This window comes from Pseudoliparis swirei, chromosome 3 (assembly GCF_029220125.1).
Source record: "Pseudoliparis swirei isolate HS2019 ecotype Mariana Trench chromosome 3, NWPU_hadal_v1, whole genome shotgun sequence".
NCBI lineage: Eukaryota > Metazoa > Chordata > Actinopteri > Perciformes > Liparidae > Pseudoliparis > Pseudoliparis swirei.
In genome coordinates this window covers 17,001,235-17,014,742 of record NC_079390.1, presented here as the reverse complement: position 1 = coordinate 17,014,742, position 13,508 = coordinate 17,001,235, and the positions used below count along the sequence as shown (strand labels likewise).

Sequence of the window (13,508 nt, the reverse complement as noted above, 5' to 3'; positions counted from 1 at the left end):
TAAAGACTAAAGCCCTTTGAGGCAAATTTGTAATTTGTGATATTGGGCCATACAAAATAAACTGAATTTAATTGAATCTCTGGGATTTTATTTGTTTTACATTTGTACCATTTAAATAAAGGTAATAAAGGAAAAAAACTATTTAAGTACCACATTTTTGCATTTTTTTGTCTTGAAGTTGACTTCAAGATAATTTGTCATCAACTATGAAAACTAATGATGTTCTGCAGGACATATTGTTGTTGTGTTGAAGTTTGTGAGAAATGATATTGGTGATGAGAGACATGTGGGGAAGAAAAATAATGGCTCATTTTGTTTCCACTGGGCCTGACGTGATAAGTTTGCTCAAAACAATGCAATTTCCATCTCATATTCCATATTCACAGGATCCCTGTGTGTCCTCTATCTGATTCACACTGCAGCAAGCCAGTCACATATACAGCCGTCCATATGGAAGATGGGACAGCGAGGACCAGCTAATCCCTTGAAACTCCATGAACTTTGCTTTCTTTTTCTTTGCTCTCTTTATGTGCTGGGAGTCTTGTGACCAGAAATCAAAGTTTAGGGATCAAGTATGAGGCCGGCAGCAGCTCGCAGCCCCAGCCAAGCAGATTGCCTGCTGCTGTGCTGACTGAGGACTGCCGCACACAAAGCATGAAAAGTGTGGATTCCTGGGGCCAAGAGCCCACGTGGTTGGCTCTGCAATCCCCGACCGACCCGGGGAGAAAGGAACGGCTCAGTCAGCAGGCCAGGGCCACTGGAGCGATGAAAAGATAATTCTCCCCCCCACCGCCGCTGGACCTCATGCGGCGTCAAACCATTTGTGAGCAGTGACACAGCCAGATTGGGCCGAAAGGATATGAGTGGGAAACTTCAAAACCTGCTCATGTTTCTGCGAACGTGAAAGGATTTGTATAACACATTCAGATTTGATGGACTTTCCCATGTTCACTCTGGACAGCCCTTTTTTGTTGACATGTTCAAATAATGAATCTCTTATGTGTAGATCCCTTTTCCCCCCCTGCTCCCAAGTCCTGTCTCTAGTTGTCGGGTAGGGATGCTGTGCAGACCATTCCATCGTCTGTTCCAAGCTTATGGAGAACCGCTGACTCGCTGGCTTCCAGGAACCAGGGTGAGTGATTATACTTTTCTTCCAGCAGCAATCGTCTTTTTTCCCTCAAGCTGTCGGGAATTTGTCTGCTGTCAGAGCTAGAGATGGCAACTACAAACTTGGTACAATTACTCCTTTAATGTACCTGATTCCTCAGGACTGAAATGTGTCTGTGATTGACAATGATTAAGTGATAAGAGGTTATCACAGGACAATGAGATGTGCACACAGAGATAAGCCATTCTACTTGATGAAATGATTATCAGCACATTATCCAGCATCATTCGTATACATTTGCTGCCAGTTAAGGAAATATTAGCCTCTGAAATTACCACACTTGGAGAAGAATATATGAAGGATTTCACTTTCTGTGTGACAAATAGACTGTGTTTCTTACACTAAGTGCCCTTTCTTGCTCTGTTTCAGGTGCTGAAATGGAACATATATTTCTGATTCTTTTACTGTTTAGTAAGGCTTCATCCGTTGGAGCTCAATTCAATGGATACAACTGTGATGCCAACTTTCACAGCCGTTTCCCTGGTGAGGAACTCAACACTTTTTCTCTAAAACTAACTGGACAAATTTACTTGTGAATGTCTCTTTAAAGTAAACTTGTCCACAAACTGGCTACATATATTCCAAAGAGGAAATAATGACATGTTTGTCAACAAACCGGTTCCTGATTTATGATTTGAACACATTTTAAGGTTATGGTTTTAGACTGCCATCCCAGAAGTGCACTTCTTCCATAAAACCTGATCAAAATAATAAATAATAATTACAATGATTTCATCTAAACAACATTTTTAACCCTAATGTCATGTGACTAATTTTAATGCCTGTATGCACCTGTGTTTGTGTGTGTGTCTTGCAGCGGAGAGGGATATCAGTGTGTACTGTGGGGTGCAGACCATCACCCTCAAGATCAACTTCTGCCCTGTCCTCTTTTCTGGCTACACAGACACTGACATGGCCCTCAATGGTCGCCATGGAGATTCCCACTGCCGTGGTTTCATCAACAATAACACATTTCCAACTGTGGTAATCTTTAGTATCAGCCTGGCGACGCTGGAGTCCTGTGGCAATTCTCTGGTGGTAAGAAAAGCGGGAATGGTGTACATTCTTGTTTAGCAGATTGTAAATGATTACTGTCAGCATCATTGACAATGTTAATGATGGAGTTGGATGCTTCAACTGTAGTGGTTATTTTGTCAGAAATAATATAACACGACTAGCTTTGAGATAATATTATCAAAGCTAATAAAAGTATAGTTTACTGTAAAGGCTAGGTAATGTACAGTTTAACTGCTGTAAAGTATCATAAAAATCAATTGTAGTTTGAGATGAGTTGACAGTTACCTTTTAACATCGTGTTTGCTAAATTATACTAGCTGAAAAATCACAAACTAAAGAGGAAAATTGAAAAAACAGCAAAAAAAGCCTCCCAGCCGTTTGTAGAAAAAAACTGATGGTCGGGCCCAGTGTGCCCACAGGGGGATAATGGTGGTCAGTTAGAGTGTTACTCACACTGGTGTTGTTCGCCTCAGGTCTCCACGGCTCAAGGACCCAACGCTTATGGTAACCTGTCACTGGTGCAGATTGGAAACATATCAGGGTATATCGACACACCCGATCCCCCCACCATCATCAGCTACCTGCCAGGTCTGCTGTACAAGTTTAGCTGCAGTTACCCACTGGAATACCTGATCAACAACACACAGCTGGCCTCGTAAGTCTCACTTCTACTTCTTCATTGATTTAACAGTGCTGGGTTGCTATAAAAAGTCAGCAAGCCATCCACTGAAATGAGTTCTAATATTTAACAAATGGGACTAGAAAAGGTCATGATGGACATTTTGTCTACTGACATACAGGGGTGGACAACATACTAGCTAAATTGATAATATTCAGTTTTGGTAATTTCTGAGGATGTAGTTTGTAATTTAATTTTGGAATCATTATGCCAACAGGGTAAAAAAAATGAAACAGCTCGATTACATAATTAATAACGTTTCTCTGAGTTTGTCTTTCATTTTGGACACAATATTTAGAACAAGTATAATGCAATAAGAGATAACACCACCAAAAAATAAGGAAATACCATGGAGCTGGATCAACATATATCTGACAGTTGACAAAACATGACCATTCGTAGCTTCAAAAAGGTTTCGGGGCTATTGTTTTATATCTATTTTGTGTGTTTAAGTTATGTCCACTTGTATCTAAAATGTATAAAACCAGTCACTGGAACAGGTAGGGAAATAAATAAGATTTTCCAGAGTCAATCGATTCTGCATGGCTGAATCCAAATGAGCTAATATTGACACAGAAATAGATATTTTTAATCAAAAGTTAAATCTGCTCAGTAAGAAATTCAGATGGCTCACAGTGCAACACATAATAATAACACGTGTTGTACACAGCTGTACTCATTTGATGAGAGAGCGGCAGACGTTAGTGGGCATGCTCATAACACATGAGCATCATAATTTATATTAAATTAATATCGTGAATATTAGCAACTGAAGCACCAACTGTGCTTACAGAATAATTTTCAGAAAAAAAGAAATGCATATACCAGGCAAATATAACAGAAAATGTTGGAATCACGTTTTAAAATGTTTTCGGCAGCTTTTATCTTCTTTGTTTGTCTTCATTGAAGGTCAGCAGCTGCAATCTCAGTGAAGGAAAGCAATGGTACTTTCATCAGCACATTGAATCTACTACTTTACAATGTAAGTGCACATCAGTTGAGTCAAAATCTCTGTTATTTTGCTGCAGGGGAGCTTATAGACTGCTGCACTGGAAATAAAGTCATATGATAAAGCTGTAATAAGTCAGAAAGCATCAAAGAGCACTCACAGCTCTGCAGCTATATAAAATAAATCGGCACCTTTTCAATCTGTAATTTCAAAGATTGCTGAGGATGAGGATCTATGTACAAGGGTACCAAAGATTAAATTACCTTATAATTCTATAATTGGAGAACATTATACTCAATTTACCCTCAATTCATATCACACCATATGCTTGGGGTCAGCTGTAGCTCATGGGGAGAGTGGTCCTCCCGTAACCACAAGGTACCCGGTTTGATCCCTGCTCTCCCCATAGTTGCATGCCGAAGTGTCCTGGAGCAAGACACTATACCCATAGTTGCTCCCCGGGAGCTTCACTTCAGCCCACTGCTCCTTAATAACTAAGGATGGGTCAAAGCAGAGAAAAATGTCCTCACTATAGGATTAATAACAATGTAAATTTCTATGTTCTTCTTTTTCAATGTTGTCAGTTTGAACCAAACACTAATAAATGGGATTGTGTGCATACCAGATAATAAAAATGCATAAAAGTGTAGTGAAAGTGAAGAAATCATCCTCAACAGGATGAAGGGAAAACATTTTGAAATGTGACAAACTTGCTGTAATGCTATTGTTGTTTATGTACAGGACACGTCATACATTCAGCAGCTGTCCATCCCCATGGCAGGACTGACCCTGAAGACGCGAGTCTTTGCTGCCGTAAAAGCTTCAAACCTGGATAGGAGGTATTCAATCAACATCCATTCGATCTCAAGAAGTTACTTTATACCAAAACTACAACTTTTTAGAGGGAGAGTAGGTTATCATATTACTGTATGTTTATTGTTAAATATTGCCATCGGTTATAGCACAACCCATACTGTCCGTGTAGAGCAACACACAGGGCTGTAAAATGACACCTTTGGGTGCAACACAACCTGAAGAACAACACCACTGACCTATATTTAGTTGATATAGAAGCAGAAAAGAGATTTTTGGCAAGAATCCACCTTCCTCCAAGGAGTTTTACCCTCTTCTACATTTAAGTTATACCAGATGAGAGCAAAAGTAAAAGTACAAATAGTATTCTTAATTTGTTCATTAGACATTAGACATCCTCAGAGGAGCTATATGGATGTCTAAAAAAACAGCTTAAAAATTAAATAAGCCTGCTTGAGGCAGATGAATGAGGCTTTTAACTGCAGAGATGCACCATGTGAAAGCATATGGTAAATGGACCTGTACGTATAGATCTTTTCGAGTCTTCCAACCACTCAAAGCACTTCAACACGACATGACATCATTAACCCATCCATACACTGATGGGAGAAGGTAAGGTTACACCTGCACATCAGCAGTAACTAACATTCATAGAACTTCCACACACCATTGGCACAGCTATGGGAGCCTTTAGGGGTTAAGTGTCCTGCCCAAGGACATATCAACATGGGCTAGTGGAGCTGGGGATCGAACCGCCGATCCTTTGATTGAAGGACGATAGATTCTCGTCGCATTCTCTTCTCGTCTGACATTTCTCGTACTTCCAACTCTGTCACCTCTGTTTTCCCGGTGACGGTGTCCCAGAACACCTTATTCAAGCATACCATCATTATGTATGCACAGATCTCAAAGAGCTCAGACTTGTCTCAATCTTGTCTCAAGTAATTGGGGATTTGGGGGTTCGTCATACCCAGGTGTCACTGCAAATTCCCAGATGAAGCCCCTTACAACTAATTTGACCAACCAGACATACTACATGTTCAATCCTTTCATTTAATTTCGATTAATTAATTGTGAAACGTATCCTGTTGATGGTGTGGACCTTGCTAGTAATACATATGATACATATATATAATGCTTCCTAGACACAAAAAGTAATTTGAGGCGGCAATTACTTTTCTAAGCAATAAATGATTGGAAAAAATGTGTATATGAATATCATTTCTCGTAGACAGGGCTGTAATAGATAGTTCTATATATTGAAACAATACAAAGATCATCAGCAGGAGAGGTGAGCATTGTGCCATCAGTGTCTGAGTAGCCCTTTACATAATCACAATCTCAATTGCAATTGAATTCATCAACTCTGGATTTACTAATCTTTAATGTTAGATGGAACGTTCTAATGGACTACTGCTACACCACCCCCTCTGGAAATCCCAACGATGACCTCCGATATGATCTTTTCTTTGGGTAACTTTCAAAATGTAACATTTTCTACCGATCTATGATTGTGTTCAGTTCTTATATTTGTGTTGCTCTCCTTTCTATCAACTTTTTCTGATTTTCCCTCCCTGAGCCAGCTGTGAAAAAGACCCCCAGACCGCCGTCTTTGAAAATGGGAAGAGCCAAATGGGCCGCTTTGCCTTTGAAGTATTCCGCTTTGTAAAGCACAAGAATCAGAAGATGTCTACAGTCTTCCTACACTGTGTCACCAAACTGTGTCGATCAGATGACTGCCCAATGCTCATGCCAGTGAGACTAACACAAGGGCACTTTCACACAAACAAACTATTTAGAACAAATATTACACAGTAATTTACTTGCGTATTTCCATTTACTGTTACCTTCCACACCACTTTATATTGTACATATTGTACTTTTTGCTTTGCTACAATTGTTGTGACATTCTTTAAACATTATGTATTTTTATGAATTAAACTAACACTTAAAAAAACAACTACGACTTTGAGCTCCAACTTTACCATCGATATAAAGGTATTCTTCATCATTGGCTTAATAATCAAATATTAAAGACTTATCATATAACACTGGGTGATTCTGTAGAAGTACTTTGATATTTGCTATTTTAATTACATTTAGCTTCAATACTTAAAAAAAATGAATTAGCTATTTAATGGGATATTTCCACATTGTTGTCGTGATACTTTTACTTAATTTGAGTACTTTTTCCACCAGACAGATAAGCATACAAAATCAATAACAAGTTTGAATGTTAAGCCACTCAAAAGTTTAATTATATTATTATTATCTAGAGGTGTTTATTGACTTTTTGGACATATATTTACAGTAAAATATAATGTATGTACTTAAATATTGTCTTGGCTCATATGGAAAATGTATCTTCCTTCAACTAAAACTTCTTTTCTCGAAAAGATAATTTTAATAATCAATTCAGAAAATTGGTAGATATACTTGTCAGATGATATTACAGAGCATGAAATTTATACTCCTCCTGTCTCACATTTCAAAACAAAGCTTTATTGAGACCTAACTGACAGCAGTTGGGGCAATTGTAATATATAAAAGTGGTCAGCTTGCACAATATATTGTAACAGATTCTATCCTTCAGTCAGCATGCTTATATTATATTTTAGTAATCAATAAGAAAAAAATCAGGATTAAATGCACAGTCTACCACCATATCTCTGTTTTACAGATCTGTGGCAGCAGGAAAAAGAGAGATGTCATAGAGGGAAAGGAATCAAATTCTGCATCTGGGAATGCCGTTCTAACTGCTGGGCCAATCATCACTCGGAGTGGTACAGTTTCTGATATTCCATTCTCTCAGTGTCTTTTTATCTTTCTGACATATTCCAAACTACACTGTTGCTGCCTGAGGAGCCGTTTCTTCCGAACTACTTCCAATACGTTAAACCAGGCTCAGGCTTCCTTGGTACTGTACCAGTTTCTGTGTAATGTGATTGTTATACAAATCCAGTCTTAAACCTCCTGAAGTGTTCACAGGCTCATTTGCTGATGTTTTATTATTATTCCCACTGCACTACCTGACAAAAAATATTCTAGATGATTTGAACTCTAAAGATGCTTTCTTTGTACACACATTCCCCTTCAGCATTTTCATTTATGAACTTACTTACTAACTTACAGCACCAGTAGTTTAATGTGCTGGTGAACTCAGAACCACAGAAAATAACACAGAAACACAGACATTTTGTATCTGAAGTTGGACAGGACACTCTTGGGGGGATTTTGCAGTCAGAAGTTGCTGTAATAAATTAAAATAGGACAATCAATTAACAGAATGAACAAAAGTTAGCCGTGAAGTTAGCAAATAATGTTGATGAAAAAAATATTTTCAGGAAAGTAGCTAATGCTTACTAGCTTAATTAACTGCTGCAAAAATGAATTGCATTTGAAATGACAAGTTAAGTTTCCTCGGGGATAATTACATTACATTTAATTTAGCTCATGCAAATTAACTTACAATCATTTTACATTCAATGATTAGAGGTGGGATATGGAGGACTTAAAATGACTTAAGTATAAATAAATAAATAAATAAATGCATGAATAAATACAAGAATAAATAAATAAATGCTTAAATAAATGTATAAATAAATACAGGAATGAATAAATAAATGCTTAAATAAATGTATAAATACAGAAATAAATACAGAAATTAATAAATATAAGTTATAACTCAACAGGACATCATTAAATAAATGTATTTCTACATTTCTGTATTTCTTCATTTATTTATATCTCTATTTATGTGTCCACACGTATTTCTTCATTTATTTATGTGTGACATTTATGTGTCCGTATATGCAAATGAGCTGGGGCGGTCCGAACCTCATTGTTGAACAGGATTGGTCAAGTCGGAGAGCAAGACAGAAGCAATCGATCCCTAGCACTTGGAGCTGTAGACGAACAGCGTTTATTATGCATTCTTGTCTGTACATTCTAAATACTACTGTTGTTGAGTCACGGAATGTAATTTAAGGATGTTTTCAGCCGAGCAGTTAGTAGTTTAAGCATCATATCTGTGGTCGGTTTTCGAGATTCAGCCTAATAAGGATATGCGACGGAGATTTGAGGTTCTGCTCGCGGGACCACTGAGCTCCGGGCGCCGGGCGCTCAGCGCGCTGTGTGGCCGCCGAGAGCAGCCTGATCTCGGCAGGACTTTTTGAAATGCTCCGCTGGCTCTGACGTCTCCGTAGCGGCTAAACATGAGATATAATTAGGTTTGGAGGATCTAAAGAGCACAAAGAGTTCATTATTTATTAAAAGTTAACGTTACGTCAATTTGACTGAGGGTTAAGATTCATAACTTCATATTGTAGCGACTATGGGTCAGGAAAGCTACGAGACGTATAGTTATTACCGTTTATTCGTAGCCTACGCCAAACAACAGTGAACACCGCAACACATTCTACTCCACTGTAAAGTATTTTACAGTGAATAATTGGAGTAAATTCATGAGCAAGAACTGTTGATGTGGTGACGTCACAAGACCAGAAAGACCGTCCTGCGTCCTCGAGAGTCCGGACTCCCAAGACCAGACTCCCCAGACCAGACTCACAAGACCAGACTCAAAGAAAACACGAGTCTGTACTCAGTGTACTTGGAAATGATAAACGGCTGAAGTCAAAAAGCTGTCTAGGCTAACTTCTGCTAACGGTTAGCTGAGCGAGCCAACTTCAGCTTCATGTGCCAGGCAGAAGTAGTAGAGCACAACACACCAGGTGCATCACACTCCTGTGACCAATCATGCTTTAGACAGAGGTTCGGACCGCACCAGCTCATTTGAATATACGCACACGTAAATGTCACACAGAAATAAATGAAGAAATACGTGTGGACACATAAATAGATAAATAAATAAATGAAGAAATACAGAAATGTAGAGATATATTTATTTCATGATGTCCTGTTGATTTATAACTTTGATTTATTAATTATTGTATTTATTTATACATTCATTTAAGCATTTATTTATTCATTTAAGCATTTATTTAAGCATTTATTTATTTATTCCTATATTTATTCTTGCATTTATTTATTTATACTTAAGTCATTTTGAGTCCTCCATAGTGGGAATCTCTGGGCATTTCACGTTTTGATTCTAATTCAGTGATGCCATTATAAACTGATTATGATTCCTCTTGATTCATCAACATTTATCTATACATGATTTTATTTTCTCACTGTGACTTTCTGCTATTTTCCGAATTATTTATTATTAAAAACAATGATTAATTTACTTTTAATAATTCAATAATAGTAACACATAGAAGACATTGGTCAGCTGTGTTACATTTTCAAGCACTGCAAAGAGAACCAAATAAATAGAAATTGGGCATGTTGCCCAATTTGAGGGCTGCACGGTGGTGTAGTGGCTAGCACTGTCGCCTCACAGCAAGTGCCGTGGGTTCAATTCCCGGGCGGGGCGGTCCTTCTGTGTGGAGTTTGCATGTTCTCCTCGTGTCAGCGTGGGTTCCCTCCGGGTTCTCCGGCTTCCTCCCACAGTCCAAAGACATGCAGTCAGGTTAATTGATCTCTAAATTGCCCATAGGTGTGAATGTGAGTGTGAATGGTTGTCTGTCTCTATATGTGCCCTGGATGGACTGGAGGCCTGTCCAGGGTGTACCCTGCCTTCGCCCTATGTCAGCTGGGATCGGCTCCAGCGCGTGCGACCATAATGAGAATAAGCGGTATAATGGATAATATAAAAAACTAAAATGAGTTTGTTGCAGCATCCACATGGTTAAAACACAGACTTTAAAGGGTTATAAGTCATGTTACATAAAAAGCTGCTCTTATTCACAATAATCTTAATAGTAGATTGAAATGTGAGATATGCCATTATATTAGAGAAAGGGACATCTGTGAACATTGACCTTATTTGTGTGATGCAACCCAATTTCAAAATCGGTTTGGATTTTAAAACCCGGCTTTTGCTCTTGAAACTTCCAGAGTCTTCTGTTTCTGTAATTTCTAACAATTCCATCTATTGTTTATATCTGAAGGATTTTCAGAATGGATATATTTCTAGTGTATTAAAGCTCAGGTTATTGGTTGATGGTGATAACTTATGTGGGCGACCTAAATGGATAGAGTGCGCTGGAATGCATCCTGTTGACTCCTGATGTAGAAGAAATGGACAACACACAATTGGATAGTGAAGAACTGTATTCCTCTTTTTCACAGATGAAACGCCAACCAACAACTCTCAACTGGGTAAGCTCTCACATTCTGTGCATTGTATTACATTTTACTTTTAAGTACCTTTAACTGATATGAAAGTCAGCCATTTAAAATAGTAAAAACCTCCAAAAAAGGAAAGAGTCTCACATACTCTTGTATATGACTATATCACATCATTATGTCATGTTTGATGCAGTTACATTAGGAGCCCATCGCGCCTTTACTACTTGCACTTTAGTCATTGATTGCAATTAAGTGTAGTACGAACAAAGTGTGTGTTTTTTTAGGAGAGAAAAGGGGCAGGAGTTGCTCCTGTGCTCCAAATGTAGCATACAGTACTGTCACTTGTAGTTACATTCTGGTGTATTTGATTCTAATATCAGTGATGAAATTGGTATATCTGCTGTTATGATGGATTTGTTGTCTTTGTTGAATAGACCTGGTACATGGACCTGTACTTGTATAGATCTTTTCTAGTCTTCCTACCACTCAAAGCACTTTAACACAACATGACATCATTCACACCCTAATGGGAGGAGCAAAGGTTAAAAACAGCTATGGGAGACATTTTGGGGTTAAGTGTCGTGCCCAAGGACGACATTTAACCTGTTAGTTAACCTGCATGTTAGTTAACCTGAATGTTAGTTACTGCTGATGTGCAGGTGTAACCTTAGCTCCTCCCATCAGTGTATGAATGGGTTAATGATGTCATGTAAATATCTCAGCAAGACATTACAAATATTTTTCCCAGGAACCAGACAAAAATAAAAAATGGTGCTGTGAAATGCTCTGTGAATCATTAATAGGTTATGTATGTGGGTTTTGGCATTCAAGTTGAAAAGCAATTGTTGAAAGTTGGAAGAAATATAAACAGATTTCATTGCCTCTTTGTGTTTTTACTGCTCTAGCCCATCTGAAAGCTCCAGTGTTTCAGATGAACACAGTGACAAGCGCGCTCATCTCTGGCGTGATCATCCTGGGCGTCATGAGTGTTTGCTTCTTCGTCTTCTCCCTCACTCTCCTCAAAGGCAAAAGTGCTCCTGTCAGCACCCTGTCCGGAGTCCGGAACCCAGCCTTCAACTGAGCACCGCGACAATGCTCAGTGAGTGGCAAACAACTTGATGTAACATGATGTTGGTGCAGGTAGTACTTTTTACAGGAGAATGAAAGCTCAATGTTGTAGGTCTGTGCATTAGTGTAGAAGTAAAGCAGGACTTTTAATATGTTGTTCTGTACTTTGTGTTTCAACCATGTGGCGGGCGAGGCCTAGACTGCCTGTAATTTTTTTGACCCACATAGCGGGGACACTCATAACTTAATTCATTACCTCAGCTATTCAGCTTTCAATTGCAGGGTATAGGATCAATTTAAAAGTCTTACAGTACATGATAGTGCATGATCTGTTGGTAAAATATACACTTCCTGCTTAAAGGCGGAAATGGAAGAACTTCATTTGGATATACATAACTTGAGATATTGATGGAATTCTACTGTACGGAAATAAGCTAAAAACCTTCAATTAATGAATTCAGTGAACTAACTTGACAAATTTCCCCTTGGGGATTAATAAAGTATCTATCTATCTATCTATCTATCATCTATCTCTATCTAACAGAAAGCCTCAGGCTTGGATGGTAAGTTTAAAGTTTTCTCAACATAAAAATCTAACCTTTAAAAGTGTATTTATATCATAATGTGGCTACATATAGAGTAGTAGTTTTGTGATTAATCATTTAAGAGGTCTGTTCTACCTAAATATGTTTTACACTCTCTTTTTCACTCTCATTTCTTTTTTTAAATTAGTTTGCAATGTGACAGAAATGAAAGATTCATTTGTACATGTACCCAATGTAATTGTGTATAACTTAATAATATAATGTACAAATTGTGTACAATTGTGCATATCGCAAATATTGCACTTTGACTTGTGATTAAAACGTGCCCGGTGTCACATTTCTAAACATACAGTATGAATTTCGTCATAAACCTGAACACTGAATAAATGCATTAATGGTTTTGGTAATAATAATAATAATAATGTGACTAACAATAATAGTAGCAGTAGGCACACGGCAAGAGGCACGACCACAATCCAGTTGTAACCATAATCCATGGAAACATTAATCTCTGAATGATCTTTAATAAGAGACCAGGGCAAGTTTCATGTGTGTTAAACTTAAATAATCTACAATCTTTTATTAACCTTACTTCATAATTTTTAAGATTGTCTTGAGGTGAAAACATTTATCAGCTCCGAGGTAAATAGCTTTTAGATAGCTTGTTCTTTATGTTATCATATATATATATATACCTATATACGTCCTTGTTAGATTTACATATATAATAAGCTTTTAAATATCTTGTTCTTTATGTTATATATATATATGAATACAATGCTTATTTAAAATATATATATATATATATATATATATATATATACACTACCGTTCAAAAGTTTGGGGTCATCCAGACAATTTCGTGTCTTCCATGAAAACTCACTTTTATTTATCAAATGAATTGAAAATTAAATAGAAAATATAGTCAAGACATTGACAAGGTTAGAAATAATGATTCATATTTGAAGTATTCATTTTGTTCTTCAAACTTCAAGCTCAAAGGAAGGCCAGTTGTATAGCTTATATCACCAGCATAACTGTTTTCAGCTGTGCTAACATAATTGCACAAGGGTT

General features: G+C 37.6%; 1 protein-coding gene across 1 annotated transcript; it reads left to right on the top strand.

The window, feature by feature from the left end:
• The first annotated feature begins 1,537 nt into the window (after positions 1–1,537).
• On the top strand, positions 1,538–12,783 carry zpld1a (zona pellucida-like domain containing 1a). Its single transcript, XM_056410458.1, has 10 exons — positions 1,538–1,651; positions 1,986–2,206; positions 2,659–2,840; positions 3,774–3,846; positions 4,555–4,652; positions 6,019–6,099; positions 6,210–6,381; positions 7,307–7,409; positions 10,822–10,851; positions 11,727–12,783. The coding sequence occupies exons 1-10, from the start codon at positions 1,546–1,548 to the stop codon at positions 11,900–11,902; spliced, it is 1,242 nt and encodes a 413-aa protein (XP_056266433.1). The 5' UTR covers positions 1,538–1,545; the 3' UTR covers positions 11,903–12,783.
• The last annotated feature ends 725 nt before the right edge of the window (positions 12,784–13,508 follow it).